Here is a 16,319-nt window from a genome sequence, read left to right as displayed (position 1 = left end):
GCAGAAATGACAGCAGAACAAGTGGGAGTGAGGGCAGAGGACATTACAGCTGCTTGCTATTTTTTAACCAGTGTGTCATTGTTTTGGAGTCAGTCACAAGTCTACTTCCTAGAGAAGATCATGTCTCACCATATTTTAGTGCGTGACGTTATGGTCAATGAGTTACTGTAGGGGTGTGTTCAAGCGCGTGTGTGCCTGTGGAAGTGTACATATGTGTTTGTAAAGGACATTAACGACCTGTTGAGGTGGGATAACAGGAGTGGTACCGCTTTGTTTCTGTTGTCTCTTACTTCCTGAAGCAAGCACACATCACAGCGAGCGATGATCTTGAAAGCAGACGCACACAAACAACAAACATCAATAAAAAAACAGTATACTACGTTGCTCATTTTGTGTCATCACACAGAGGAAAAAAATGATAATATTCAGAGTAAAGGGCAACATATTTACATCTATGTGGATTTCTACAAGTACTCCAACCCATACGACCACATAGGTCGTATACCCTCTAATACCACCCACAGGAGCGTTTCCTAAATTAGCGCCCCTGCCGGCAGCAGGAGATATGCCACAGATACTTTTGGTTTCTGTGCGTTGTGGGTTTTTATGTACTTGTTGACATCCGTTTTACAACGCGTCATAGATAGGCTAATGAAGGTAAGTCGTCAGTAAATAGTGATAAAAACAGTTTGAGAACAACAGAATATGTAGTCAGTGCGTTTTTGAGTTGTTTCGCCGTCTAGTATAGTAACTAAGATTGCTATTGGCAGCACGACCGCTAGGGGTCGCTTAACTTTAAAACGTAACTATAGGTCGTAATACGCTGCTTGTACAAACGACCTATGGGTTAATGAAATCCAGATGAGGAAACGTGTCTCACCCTGACGATTGTGTGCATGACTCTGGCGTTGTTGGCCTTTGACTCCCCGAAGCTATGGAGGTTGAAGGCGCAGATTCTGAGGTTAAACTTCCCCCGAACACCACACGCCCCCAGGAGGAGGAGAGGGAGGAGGACCGGGCAGAAGGAGGATCTCATGAGGCCAGGCTGTGGTAGGCAGACAGTCGAGTTCTTTATACACACACACACACACACAGGCTGTATTGTCTATAAGGGCGGGGACACCTGCAGTCAGTTTAGAATGAAGGGGTCACTGGTGAAACGGTTCTGCTGTGCCCACATGACCTGATTCAACCTGCTTTGAACCCAAGTCTACTCTCTCTCCCTCTCCCTCTCCCTCTCTCTCTCTCTCTCTCTCTCTCTCTCTCTCGCTCTCTCTCTCTGTCTCTCTGTCTCTCTCGGAGCGGAAGTGTGAGTGAGTGCGCGTCTCGGCGTTTCGGCGTTTTTTACCTTTACTAACTTTTCTACTTTTCGTTGTTTCGTGTTTTTGGGGGGTTTATTTTGACAGATTTGTTGTCGTGATGGTGTATTTTGATAGCGGAGCGGGTTCGGCCGGCCCGGCTGTGAGTCCTGCAGACTCGCGGAGTCGGCGGCGTGGGGATGGAGGAGCTCACACGCCGACATGGAGTTAAACGGTGTTCGAACTTCCAGTGCTCGGTAGAAGATTGCGGCTTGGCAATCGGAAAAATCGTTGGTTATGCCAGTGTAAAGTCCGCATCTAGGATGAATAGTGGAGTCGTTGTGTTTCTCGACAGTACTGACAAGGTCAACGTGGTTGTGGAGCAAGGCGTGGTAATACAGGACACCTTTGTTCAGGTGGTGCCGCTGGTCAGTCCGGCCAAAAAGGTCATTTTGTCCAAAGTCCCTCCGTTCATTAGCAGCGACATGCTGCGGAGAGAACTGGCGAGACACGGAAAATTAATGTCACCTATAAAACTGATCAATCTGAGCTGCGAATCTGCACTTTTAAAACATGTTACCTTCAGAAGGCAGCAGGTCTTTATGGTTGTGAGTAACAAAGCGGAGTTAAATCTGATTTGAAGTTCAGAGTTGGTGGTTTTGACTACGATGTGTAATGTTTCACCAGAGACAATGAAATGTCTTGGCTGCGGAATGGAGGGTCATCTCATCCGTTCCTGTCCAGAGAAATCAACTGCTGAGCCAGATGAGGGTGAGACGGCAGCACAGTGCCCCGAGCGAACTGGGGCTGCGGCGCCGAGCTCAAAGCAGGGAGAAACGCAGCAGGAAAAAAAACAGAGTGAAGCTGAGTTTCTGGCTGCTGGTTCAGGTGCTGCTGTTCCTGGTTTGGCTAACCCAGAGACTGCTGGTTCGGGTGTTGCTGATCCGGGTTCTGCTAAAGCAGGGGCTGCTGGCTCAGTTGCTGATGATCCGGGTTCGGCGAGTTCAGGGGCTGTGGGTTCAGGTACTGCTGATCCGGGCCCTACACAGGACAATACTGTTGTAGAGGTTGTTGAAAAGTGTCCCACAGATACTACTATCTGTGATGTTATGGACACACAGACTGAAACTAATGAAGCAGAATGTTCTCTGGAGGAGGAATGTGTGATGTTGGTAAAGGAAGGCCCTTCTAAGGTCAAGGATAAAAAGAGGAAACCTGATGAGGTGTCTCCGCATTCTAGTATAGCGACAAAAGTTTCTCGTTAGAGTAGGTATGTGCAGTCGGATGAGAGTGAAGGTGATGAAGCCAGTGATGTGGAGTCCCTGGCTGCCTCGCAGATGGGGACTCAACAACAGGCTGGATACTGTGTAGTTAGCATTAAGAAGTTCTTGCAGGACACTAAGGGGGCCAGAAATGTAAACGTTGACCAAGTGTTTCCTGATTTGCAACTCTTCCTTGATTCAGTGAAGTGTTTTCTGAAAAGTCCTGGTGGTCTGGAGGAGAAAGCTTTCACTGAACAGGAAACTTTTCGTTTGAAAAAAATAGTTCAAAAGGTCAGAAAGCAGTTAGGGAATGATGAATAAGTTTTTTTCAATTTATTCTTTCTCTGTCCACTTGTATCTGTTTTGCAACTTCTTTTCTGTATTATGGAGGACATAAGAATAGGGAGCTTAAACTTAAATGGGGCAAGGACTGGTGGGAAAAGGGCCTCTCTTTTCAAGCTGTGTGCTCTTAAAAAGATAGATGTGCTTTTTGTACAAGAGACACACAGTACCACTGATAATGAGGCTGACTGGCGGAGAGAATGGACTGGTGAGACCTTTTTAAGTCACAAAACCAGTAACAGTGGTGGAGTTGGTATTCTTTTCTCCAGGAATTTTATTCCTCAGTCTGTCGAGTCTGAGGAAGTTATTAAAGGCCGCCTGTTAAAATTAACAGCAGTGTATGAACAGGTAAAAATGGTGTTTATTAATTTTTATGCTCCAGTTGTGGGAGTGGAGAGGTTAGTCTTCCTGGATGTTTTGGATGAGCTTATTGAGAATTGTACCAGTGAGGACTATTTATTCATTGGTGGAGATTTCAATTGTACTGAGGACAGCAGGTTGGACAGGAACCATGCAGAGCCTCATGCTGCCTCTCGCAGTCGTCTGGTTCGTCTTATTGAAGCTCATGAACTGTGTGATGTGTGGAGAGGGTTTCATAATAAACAGAGACAATACACCTGGACACACATTAAGGATAACTTCATGTCTATGGCCAGGCTTGATCGTTTCTATTGCTTGAAACATCAGTTTAATGTGTTCAAAAGTTGTATCGTCAACCCTGTCGGTTTTTCTGACCACTCACTAGTAATGGTTTCTGTCTTTTTGAAATGTTTTAAATCCAATAGTGCCTACTACCATTTAAACACAGCCTTACTGGAGGATAGAAACTTAAAGGACACGTTTGCCTGTTTTTGGAGAAACCACCAAAGTACAATATCAGATTTTGTGTCTGTACAACAGTGGTGGGATATTGGAAAAGTCCAAATAAGACAACTGTGTTAACAGTACACTCAGAAAGTCACACAAACCTTAATGACTTCAGTTAAAGCCCTGGAGTCTGAAGTAGAGGAACTCCAGGGATTGGCTGAGGCCACAGGGCACCAACACCATACTGTGGCACATGTAGCGAAAAAGTCTCGTTTGACCAACCTGCTGGGTGTTTCAGCTCAGGGCGCTTTGGTCAGGTCCCGCTTTCAACATGTAGCCCAGATGGATGTCGCATCACACTTTTTCTTTGTCCTGGAGCGTACGAATGGACAGAAGCGATTCATTCACAGCCTAAGATCCGACACTGGGCAGGTGCTGACTCACCATACTGCGATTCACAAGTGTGCTGTCAGCTTCTACAGTGACCTGTTTAGCTGTGAGCATAGAGAGGAGCAGGCAGTGGCTCAAAGTTTTTATACCGATCTCCGTGGACCGGCAGAGCAATGTAGCGTTGGAAGCAGCTCTTTCCTCTGGTGAACTCTATGCTGCTCTGCAGAGTCTGCAGAGTGAGAAAGCTCCTGGTATTGATGGTCTACCTGTTGACTTTTACAAATCTTTCTGGTCAGTGATTGAGGGGGATCTGCTGGTGGTGCTAAATGACAGTCTCACCAGAGGGCGTCTGCCATTGAGCTGCAGGCGGGTGGTTCTCACCTTGCTGCCCAAGAAAGATGACCCACAGTCCATTACAAACTGGAGGCCTGTGTCACTGCTTTGCACTGATTATAAGCTCCTCTCAAAGGTGTTAGCAACCAGACTGAGTAAAGTGATAGGACAGGTGATTAATTGTGACCAGACCTACTGTGTACCTGGCAGGTTGATTTCAGATAACATCATTCTGATTCGAGACTTTTTAGAGATCTGTAAGCTGTTTGGCCTCAACGCTGGCATCATATCCATTGATCAAAAAAAGCCTTTAATTGTGTTGAGCATGAATACCTGTGGCTCACATTGAGGGCCTTTGGTTTTGGTCCTGGCTTTATTAGCAAACTTAAGGTTATGTATTGTGACATTCAGAGTGTGCTGAAAATTAATGGTGGTTTGAGTGCTCCTTTTCAAATGCAAAGGGGGATTAAACAAGGCTGCCCTCTCGGGCATGTTATATTCCCTAGCATTTGAGCCATTGTTACACAAACTCAGATCTGACCTTCAGGGTATAACTATCCGAGGTTGCAGTGCACCCTTAAAACTGTCAGCCTAAGCAGATGATCTAGTAATTCTGGTGAACAGTCAGCAAGATATTGACCTGTTGGAGAGGGACATCGTCCAGTTTGGCTTAATATCTTTGGCCAAGGTTAAGTGGATCAAAAGCGAGGCTGTCAGTGTTGGGGGTGTACTGGAGATAAAGCTCAATTTGCCTAGGGGGTTGAATTGGAAGTTGAGGGGGGGGGCTGAAATATCTAGGGGTGTTTCTGGGTGATCAGTCCGTTGTTCTTAAAAACTGGCAAAATGTTCTTGAAAAGGTCAAAGGTCGGTTGCAAAGTGGAAGTGGATCATAACCAAGAAGTCCTACAGAGGTCGAGTCCTGATCATCAACAACTTGATATCCTCAATGTTATGGCATCGCGTGTCAGTTATTGACCACCCACCAGGCCTGCTGTCCAAGATCCAGGCTCTTCTTATCGATTTCTTCTGGGACAAACTGCACTGGTGCCTCAGTGTATGCTGTACCTGCCGAGGGTTGAAGGAGGGCAGGGCCTGATCCACCTGAGCAGCAGGGGGGCTACCTTCCATTTCCAGTCCCTGCAAAGGTTTCTGTACAGTCCTGTTGAGTTAGTGTGGAGGTCGCTGGCTTGCACCATTCTGAGCCAGCTAGGTGGCCTGGGACTGGACAGATCTTTGGTTTTGATGGACTTGAAACAGCTTAACATCAAAGACCTACCTGACATCTACTGTGGGCTGTTCAAGGTGTGGAACTTGTTAAACAAAGAGAGACTAAGACAACACAGCTCTATGTTTTGGCTGCTCCAGGAACCAATCATACATGGCTTCCGTTTCAGTGCAGTCTGTCAAGTGGGGCCAACTCTGCTGAGGCGGTTCCGTGTGTCGAACATGGTGACTCTGGGACATGTGGTTCAGCTTGCAGGCCCAGACTTGGACAATCCAGATCCTCTTGCCTCCTGCTTAGAGCTGAGATCAACTCGTATCCTCACGCTGCTGCTTACCAAATGGAGAGAAGCTCTCACAAGTGGTGAGCGGACGCTGTTGGTCCAGCATTATAATGGTTCTGTTAGACCTGATGAGAAGGATATTTTCTCTTCAATGAACATTTCCCCAGATTTTAAGGACTGTACAGGACCTCTTTTAAAAAGTGAGAATCCCTCTGTGTTTCCTTTTCGGGGTCCAAGTGGAAGGTCAGTGTACAAAATGTATGTTAAAGTTCTGCACAGGGACAAATTGAATGGTAAACCTGACACCCCATGGAGGGCTCACCTATGTCTGAGGGACAGTGTTGGTCCTGAGTGGAGAGCACTGTACAAACCACCATTGGTCAAAAGAGCTGCAGACCTGCAGTGGAGGGTCTTACATGGTATCGTGGCTGTTAATGCTTTTGTCTCTGTTATTAATTCTGATGTCAGCCACGAGTGTCCATTTTGCTCTAATCGTGAAACTGTCTTTCATTGTTTCATGGAATGTTGTCGACTGCTGCCACTGTTTACATTACTGGAAAATGTTTTTGGGTTGTTTGGGGAGGTCTTTTCCAAACCCATGTTCATTCTGGGCTACATATACTCTCAGAAAAACAAGGCCAAATGCAGCTTCTTAATTTCGTTCTGAGGAGCGCAAAGATGGCCGTGTAACTGAGCAGAAGAAACAGACTGGAGGATGCTGGGGATGATGATGCTGTTTTTGTGTTCATAAAAATGTTAAGAGCTCGTTTGAAAGTAGATTTTTGCTACTTTAAATCGATGGATGATCTAGGAAGTGTTGGCAGTGTGTGGTGTAAAAAAATGTGCTTCGCTGTATTGTGGATGATGAGCTGATCTTGGGGAGTGTCCTGAGATGATTTAGATTCTGTGAATCTGATGTTACTGACCATGTTGGTCTTTGTGTTGTCATTTTGTTGTAATTTTTATTAAAGTATTGTTGAAAGTCAAAGTCTCTCTCTCTCTCTCTCTCTCTCTCTCTCTCTCTCTCTCTCTCTCTCTCTCTCTCTCTCTCTCTCTCTCTCTCTCAAATCTCAAATAGCTTTATTGGCATGAACAGAAAATATGCCATTGCCAAAGCAGTTTGCAAAAGATTAGAACATTACGTCACATATTAAACACATATCAAATTCACATTACATCACAAGAGATAACGGGTTCACGTCCCGGCTGTGGCGGTTCCCGGCTGCCCCCCTAATTCACTGCATTGATGTCAGAAGTGGGATGGTAGATCGGAAGCGCGTGCGCCCAGAGGCGTGAGCGAGGTGATATGCTGAAGCGCGGGGACGCGCTCCCTGAAAGAGGGGGGTAGTGTAACGTGCATGGATAAGCAGACACGTTAGCCCAACGGGTCGCACCCTTTAGTCGACTGGTTAACGTTGTTTTATAGTCTGATTTATCCTCATGTTTGTTTGTTTTATAGTCTGATTTATCCTCAGGTTTGTTTGTTTTATAGTCTGATTTATCCTCATGTTTGTTTGTTTTATAGTCTGATGTATCCTCATGTTTGTTTTATAAGTCTGATTTATCCTCATGTTTGTTTTATAGTCTGATTTATCCTCATGTCTGTTTGTTTTATAGTCTGTTTCATCCTCATGACTGTTTGTTTTATAGTCTGATTTATACTCATGTTTGTTTGTTTTATAGTCTGATTTATCCTCATGTTTGTTTGTTTTATAGTGTGTTTCATCCTCATGACTGTTTGTTTTATAGTCTGATTTATCCTCATGTTTGTTTGTTTTATAGTCTGATTTATCCTCATGTTTGTTTGTTTTATAATCTGATTGATCCTCAGGTTTGTTTGTTTTATAGTCTGATTTATCCTCATGTTTGTTTGTTTTATAGTCTGATTTATCCTCATGTTTGTTTGTTTTATACTTTGTTTGCTTAGACCGCTACACCACCGCGGACCCACATTTATCCTCATGTTTGATTGTTTTTTAGTCTGATTTATCCTCATGTTTGTTTTATAAGTCTGATTTATCCTCATGTTTGTTTTATAGTCTGATTTATCCTCATGTTTGTTTGTTTTATAGTCTGATTTATCCTCATGTTTGTTTGTTTTATAGTCGGTTTCATCCTCATGACTGTTTGTTTTATAGTCTGATTTATACTCATGTTTGTTTGTTTTATAGTCTGTTTCATCCTCATGACTGTTTGTTTTATAGTCTGATTTATCCTCATGTTTGTTTGTTTTATAGTCTGATTTATCATCATGTTTGTTTGTTTTATAATGTGATTTATACTCAGGTTTGTTTGTTTTATAGTCTGATTTATCCTCATGTTTGTTTGTTTTATAGTCTGATTTATCCTCATGTTTGTTTGTTTTATACTTTGTTTGCTTAGACCGCTACACCACCGCGGACCCACATTTATCCTCATGTTTGATTGTTTTTTAGTCTGATTTAAATCAGACTATAAAACAAACAGTCATGAGGATGAAACAGACTATAAAACAAACAAACATGAGTATAAATCAGACTATAAAACAAACAGTCATGAGGATGAAACAGACTATAAAACAAACAAACATGAGGATAAATCAGACTATAAAACAAACAAACAAGAGGGTAAATCAGTCTATAAAACAAACATGAGGATAAATCAGACTTATAAAACAAACATGAGTCTGATTTATCCTCATGTTTGTTTTATAGTCTGATGTATCCTCATGTTTGTTTTATAGTCTGATTTATCCTCATGTTTGTTTGTTTTATAGTCTGATTTATCCTCATGTTTGTTTTATAGTCTGATGTATCCTCATGTTTGTTTTGTAGCTGATTTATCCTCATGTTTGTTTGTTTTATAGTCTGATTTATCCTCATGTTTGTTTGTTTTATAGTCTGATTTGTCCTCATGTCTGTTTGTTTTATCGCTAATTTATCCTCATGTTTGTTTGTTTTATAGACTGATTTATCCTCAGCTTGGTTTATTTTATAATCTGATTTATCCTTATGTTTGTTTGTTTCATAGTCTGATTTATACTCATGTTTGTTTGTTTTATAGTCTGATTTATCCTCATGTTTGTTTCTTTTATAGTCTGATTTATCCTCATGTGTTTTTGTTTTATATGCTGATTTATCCTCATGTTTGTTTGTTTTTAGTCTGATTTATCCTCATGTTTGTTTGTTTTATAGTCTGATTTATCCTCATGTTTGTTTTATAAGTCTGATTTATCCTCGTGTTTGTTTTGTAGTCTGATTTATCCTCATGTTTGTTTGTTTTATAGTCTGTTTTTCCTTCTCATGACTGTTTGTTTTATAGTCTGATTTATCCTCATGTTTGTTTGTTTGATAGTCTGATTTATCCTCATGTTTGTTTGTTTTATAGTCTGATGTATCCTCATGTTTGTTTGTTTGTTTGTTTGTTTTTTTTATGTCTGATTTATCCTCATGTCGGTTTGTTTTGTAGCTGATTTATCCTCATGTTTGTTTGTTTTATAGTCTGATTCATCCTCATGTTTGTTTGTTTTATAGTCTGATTTGTCCTCATGTTTGTTTGTTTTATCGCTAATTTATCCTCATGTTTGTTTGTTTTATAGACTGATTTATCCTCATCTTGGTTTGTTTTATAATCTGATTTATCCTTATGTTTGTTTGTTTCATAGTCTGATTTAAACTCATGTTTGTTTGTTTTATAGTCTGATTTATCCTCATATTTGTTTCTTTTATAGTCTGATTTATCCTCATGTTTGTTTGTTTTATATGCTGATTTATCCTCATATTTGTTTGTTTTGTAGTCTGATTTATCCTCATGTTTTTTTGTTTGTTTTATATCTGATTTATTCTCATGTTGGTTTGTTTTATAGCTGATTTATTCTCATGTTTGCTTGTTTTATAGTCTGATTTATCCTCATGTTTGTTTGTATTATAGCTGATTTATCCTCATGTTTGTTTGTTTTATAGACTGATTCATCCTCATGTTTGTTTGTTTTATAGTCTGATTTATCCTCATGTTTTTTATAGTCTGATTTATCCTCATGTTTGTTTGTTTTATATCCTGATTTATCCTCATATTTGTTTATTTTATAGTGTGATTTATCCTCATGTTTCTTTTACAGTCTGATTTATCCTCGTGTTTGTTTGTTTTTTTGTCTGATTTATCCTCGTGTTTGTTTGTTTTACACCCTGATTTATCCTCATGTTTGTTTTATATCTGATTTATACTCATGTTTGTCTGTTTTATAGCTGATTTATCCTGATGTTTGTTTGTTTTATAGCCTGATTTATCCTCATGTTGGTTTGTTTTATAATCTCATTTATACTTATGTTTGTTTGTTTCATAGTCTGATTTATGCTCATGTTTGTTTGTTTTATAGTCTGATTTATCCTCATGTTTTTTGTTTTATAGCCAGACTTATCCACGTTTGTTTGTTTTATCCTCATGTTTCTTTGTTTTATAGTCTGATTTATCCTCATGTTTGATTGTTTTTTAGTCTGATTTATCCTCATGTTTCTTTTATAGTCTGATTTATCCTCATGTTTGTTTGTTTTATAGTCAGATTTATCCTCATGTTTGTTTGTTTTATAGTGTGTTTCATCCTCATGACTGTTTCTTTTATAGTCTGATTTATCCTCATGTTTGTTTGTTTTATAGTCTGATTTATCCTCATGTTTGTTTGTTTTATAATCTGATTTATCCTCAGGTTTGTTTGTTTTATAGTCTGATTTATCCTCATGTTTGTTTGTTTTATAGTCTGATTTATCCTCATGTTTGTTTGTTTTATACTTTGTTTGCTTAGACCGCTACACCACCGCGGACCCACATTTATCCTCATGTTTGATTGTTTTTTAGTCTGATTTATCCTCATGTTTCTTTTATAGTCTGATTTATCCTCATGTTTGTTTGTTTTATAGTCTGATTTATCCTCATGTTTGTTTTCTAAGTCTGATTTATCCTCATGTTTGTTTGTTTTACAGTCTGATTTATCCTCATGTTAGTTTTATAGTCTGATTTATCCTCATGTTTGTTTTATAATCTTATTTATCCTCATGTTGGTTTGTTTTATGGTCTGATTAATCCTCATGATTGTTTGTTTTATAGCTTTTTTATCCTCATGTTTCTTTTTTGTATAGTCAGATTTATCCTCATGTTTGTTTGTTTTATAGTTTGATTTATCCTCATGTTTGTTTTATAGACTGATTTATCCTCATGTTTGTTTTATAAGTCTGATTTATCCTCATGTTTGTTTTATAGTCTGATTTATCCTCATGTTTGTTTGTTTTATAGTCTGATTTATCCTCATGTTTGTTTGTTTTATAGTCTGTTTCATCCTCATGACCGTTTGTTTTATAGCTTGATTTATCCTCAGGCTTGTTTGTTTTATAGTCTGATTTATCCTCATGTTTGTTTGTTTTATAGTCTGATTTATCCTCATGTTCGTTTGTTTTATAGTTTGATTTATCCTCATGTTTGTTTTTTAGACTGATTTATCCTCATGTTGGTTTGTTTTATAGTCCGATTTATCCTCATGTTTGTTTGTTTTGTAGTTTGATTTATCCTCATGTTTGTTTTATAGACTGATTTATCCTCATGTTCGTTTGTTTTATAGTTTGATTTATCCTCATGTTTGTTTTTTAGACTGATTTATCCTCATGTTGGTTTGTTTTATAATCTTATTTATCATCATGTTTGCTTGTTTTGTAGTCTGAAATATCCTCATGCTTGTTTGTTTTATAGTCTTATTTATCCTCATATTGTTTTCTTTTATAGTCTGATTTATCCTCATGTTTGTTTGTTTTATAGCTGATTTATCCTCATATTTGTTTGTTTTATATTCTGATTTATCCTCATGTTTGTTTTATAGTCTGATTTATCCTCATGTTTGTTTGTTTTATAATCTTATTTATCCTCATGTTGGTTTGTTTTATAGTCTGATTAATCCTCTTGTTTATTTGTTTTCTAGCTTTTTTATCCTCATGTTTCTTTTTTTTGTAGTCTGATTTATCCTCATGTTTTTTTGTTTGTTTTATATCTGATTTATTCTCATATTGGTTTGTTTTATAGCTGATTTATTCTCATGTTTGCTTGTTTTATAGTCTGATTTATCCTCATGTTTGTTTGTATTATAGCTGATTTATCCTCATATTTGTTTCTTTTATAGTCTGATTTATCCTCATGTTTGTTTGTTTCATATGCTGATTTATCCTCATATTTGTTTGTTTTGTAGTCTGATTTATCCTCATGTTTTTTTGTTTGTTTTATATCTGATTTATTCTCATGTTGGTTTGTTTTATAGCTGATTTATTCTCATGTTTGCTTGTTTTATAGTCTGATTTATCCTCATGTTTGTTTGTATTATAGCTGATTTATCCTCATGTTTGTTTGTTTTATAGACTGATTCATCCTCATGTTTGTTTGTTTTATAGTCTGATTTATCCTCATGTTTTTTATAGTCTGATTTATCCTCATGTTTGTTTGTTTTATATCCTGATTTATCCTCATATTTGTTTATTTTATAGTCTGATTTATCCTCATGTGTCTTTTACAGTCTGATTTATCCTCGTGTTTGTTTGTTTTATTGTCTGATTTATCCTCGTGTTTGTTTGTTTTACACCCTGATTTATCCTCATGTTTGTTTTATATCTGATTTATACTCATGTTTGTCTGTTTTATAGCTGATTTATCCTGATGTTTGTTTGTTTTCTAGCCTGATTTATCCTCATGTTGGTTTGTTTTATAATCTCATTTATACTTATGTTTGTTTGTTTCATAGTCTGATTTATACTCATGTTTGTTTGTTTTATAGTCTGATTTATCCTCATGTTTTTTGTTTTATAGCCAGACTTATCCACGTTTGTTTGTTTTATCCTCATGTGTCTTTGTTTTATAGTCTGATTTATCGTCATGTTTGATTGTTTTTTAGTCTGATTTATCCTCATGTTTCTTTTATAGTCTGATTTATCCTCATGTTTGTTTGTTTTATAGTCAGATTTATCCTCATGTTTGTTTGTTTTATAGTGTGTTTCATCCTCATGACTGTTTCTTTTATAGTCTGATTTATCCTCATGTTTGTTTGTTTTATAGTCTGATTTATCCTCATGTTTGTTTGTTTTATAATCTGATTTATCCTCAGGTTTGTTTGTTTTATAGTCTGATTTATCCTCATGTTTGTTTGTTTTATAGTCTGATTTATCCTCATGTTTGTTTGTTTTATAATCTTATTTATCCTCATGTTGGTTTGTTTTATAGTCTGATTAATCCTCATGTTTATTTGTTTTATAGCTTTTTTATCCTCATGTTTCTTTTTTTTGTAGTCTGATTTATCCTCATGTTTTTTTGTTTGTTTTATATCTGATTTATTCTCATGTTGGTTTGTTTTATAGCTGATTTATTCTCATGTTTGCTTGTTTTATAGTCTGATTTATCCTCATGTTTGTTTGTATTATAGCTGATTTATCCTCATATTTGTTTCTTTTATAGTCTGATTTATCCTCATGTTTGTTTGTTTTATATGCTGATTTATCCTCATATTTGTTTGTTTTGTAGTCTGATTTATCCTCATGTTTTTTTGTTTGTTTTATATCTGATTTATTCTCATGTTGGTTTATTTTATAGCTGATTTATTCTCATGTTTGCTTGTTTTATAGTCTGATTTATCCTCATGTTTGTTTGTATTATAGCTGATTTATCCTCATGTTTGTTTGTTTTATAGACTGATTCATCCTCATGTTTGTTTGTTTTATAGTCTGATTTATCCTCATGTTTTTTATAGTCTGATTTATCCTCATGTTTGTTTGTTTTATATCCTGATTTATCCTCATATTTGTTTATTTTATAGTCTGATTTATCCTCATGTTTCTTTTATAGTCTGATTTATCCTCGTGTTTGTTTGTTTTATTGTCTGATTTATCCTCGTGTTTGTTTGTTTTACACCCTGATTTATCCTCATGTTTGTTTTATATCTGATTTATACTCATGTTTGTCTGTTTTATAGCTGATTTATCCTGATGTTTGTTTGTTTTATAGCCTGATTTATCCTCATGTTGGTTTGTTTTATAATCTCATTTATACTTATGTTTGTTTGTTTCATAGTCTGATTTATACTCATGTTTGTTTGTTTTATAGTCTGATTTATCCTCATGTTTTTTGTTTTATAGCCAGACTTATCCACGTTTGTTTGTTTTATCCTCATGTTTCTTTGTTTTATAGTCTGATTTATCCTCATGTTTGATTGTTTTTTAGCCTGATTTATCCTCATGTTGGTTTGTTTTATAATCTCATTTATACTTATGTTTGTTTGTTTCATAGTCTGATTTATACTCATGTTTGTTTGTTTTATAGTCTGATTTATCCTCATGTTTTTTGTTTTATAGCCAGACTTATCCACGTTTGTTTGTTTTATCCTCATGTTTCTTTGTTTTATAGTCTGATTTATCCTCATGTTTGATTGTTTTTTAGTCTGATTTATCCTCATGTTTCTTTTATAGTCTGATTTATCCTCATGTTTGTTTGTTTTATAGTCTGATTTATCCTCATGTTTGTTTTCTAAGTCTGATTTATCCTCATGTTTGTTTGTTTTACAGTCTGATTTATCCTCATGTTAGTTTTATAGTCTGATTTATCCTCATGTTTGTTTTATAATCTTATTTATCCTCATGTTGGTTTGTTTTATGGTCTGATTAATCCTCATGATTGTTTGTTTTATAGCTTTTTTATCCTCATGTTTCTTTTTTGTATAGTCAGATTTATCCTCATGTTTGTTTGTTTTATAGTTTGATTTATCCTCATGTTTGTTTTATAGACTGATTTATCCTCATATTTGTTTTATAAGTCTGATTTATCCTCATGTTTGTTTTATAGTCTGATTTATCCTCATGTTTGTTTGTTTTATAGTCTGATTTATCCTCATGTTTGTTTGTTTTATAGTCTGTTTCATCCTCATGACCGTTTGTTTTATAGTCTGATTTATCCTCATGTTTGTTTGTTTTATAGTCTGATTTATCCTCATGTTTGTTTTTTTATAGTCTGATTTATCCTCAGGCTTGTTTGTTTTATAGTCTGATTTATCCTCATGTTTGTTTGTTTTATAGTCTGATTTATCCTCATGTTCGTTTGTTTTATAGTTTGATTTATCCTCATGTTTGTTTTTTAGACTGATTTATCCTCATGTTGGTTTGTTTTATAGTCCGATTTATCCTCATATTGTTTGTTTTGTAGTTTGATTTATCCTCATGTTTGTTTTATAGACTGATTTATCCTCATGTTCGTTTGTTTTATAGTTTGATTTATCCTCATGTTTGTTTTTTAGACTGATTTATCCTCATGTTGGTTTGTTTTATAATCTTATTTATCCTCATGTTTGCTTGTTTTGTAGTCTGAAATATCCTCATGCTTGTTTGTTTTATAGTCTTATTTATCCTCATATTGTTTTCTTTTATAGTCTGATTTATCCTCATGTTTGTTTGTTTTATAGCTGATTTATCCTCATATTTGTTTGTTTTGTATTCTGATTTATCCTCATGTTTGTTTTATAGTCTGATTTATCCTCATGTTTGTTTGTTTTATAATCTTATTTATCCTCATGTTGGTTTGTTTTATAGTCTGATTAATCCTCATGTTTATTTGTTTTATAGCTTTTTTATCCTCATGTTTCTTTTTTTTATAGTCTGATTTATCCTCATGTTTGTTTTTATAGTTTGATTTATCCTCATGTTTGAGTTATAGACTGATTTATCCTCATGTTTGTTTGTTTTATAATCTGATTTATCCTCAGGTTTGTTTGTTTTATAATCTTATTTATCCTCATGTTGGTTTGTTTTATAGTCTGATTAATCCTCATGTTTATTTGTTTTATAGCTTTTATATCCTCATATTTCTTTTTTTTATAGTCTGATTTATCCTCATGTTTATTTATAGTCTGATTTATCCTCATGTTTGTTTGTTTTATAGTCAGATTTATCCTCATGTTTGTTTGTTTTATAGTGTGTTTCATCCTCATGACTGTTTCTTTTATAGTCTGATTTATCCTCATGTTTGTTTGTTTTATAGTCTGATTTATCCTCATGTTTGTTTGTTTTATAATCTGATTTATCCTCAGGTTTGTTTGTTTTATAGTCTGATTTATCCTCATGTTTGTTTGTTTTATAGTCTAATTTATCCTCATGTTTGTTTGTTTTATACTTTGTTTGCTTAGACCGCTACACCACCGCGGACCCACATTTATCCTCATGTTTGATTGTTTTTTAGTCTGATTTATCCTCATGTTTCTTTTATAGTCTGATTTATCCTCATGTTTGTTTGTTTTATAGTCTGATTTATCCTCATGTTTGTTTTCTAAGTCTGATTTATCCTCATGTTTGTTTGTTTTACAGTCTGATTTATCCTCATGTTAGTTTTATAGTCTG

At 36.2% G+C, this 16,319-nt stretch overlaps 1 protein-coding gene across 2 annotated transcripts in view; it reads right to left on the bottom strand.

Annotated features, from left to right (window-relative positions):
• Window positions 1-16,319, bottom strand: part of dnase1l1 (deoxyribonuclease I-like 1) — a 261,133-nt gene that overhangs the window by 25,730 nt on the left and 219,084 nt on the right. Inside the window, exons 2-3 of one of the 2 annotated variants that reach the window (XM_056273738.1) lie at window positions 881-1,069; window positions 238-326 (exon numbers count right to left, since the gene is read on the bottom strand). In XM_056273738.1, the coding sequence (XP_056129713.1) occupies window positions 238-326; window positions 881-1,036 (245 nt within the window). In that variant the 5' untranslated portion in view covers window positions 1,037-1,069. The remainder of the gene's footprint in view (window positions 1-237; window positions 327-880; window positions 1,070-16,319) is intronic. The other variant, XM_056273737.1, reaches the window with a different exon arrangement.

This window comes from Lampris incognitus, chromosome 2 (genome assembly GCF_029633865.1).
Source record: "Lampris incognitus isolate fLamInc1 chromosome 2, fLamInc1.hap2, whole genome shotgun sequence".
Lineage (NCBI taxonomy): Eukaryota > Metazoa > Chordata > Actinopteri > Lampriformes > Lampridae > Lampris > Lampris incognitus.
Note: the sequence above shows the minus strand (reverse complement) of the source record. Positions and strands in the feature narration are given on the sequence as shown.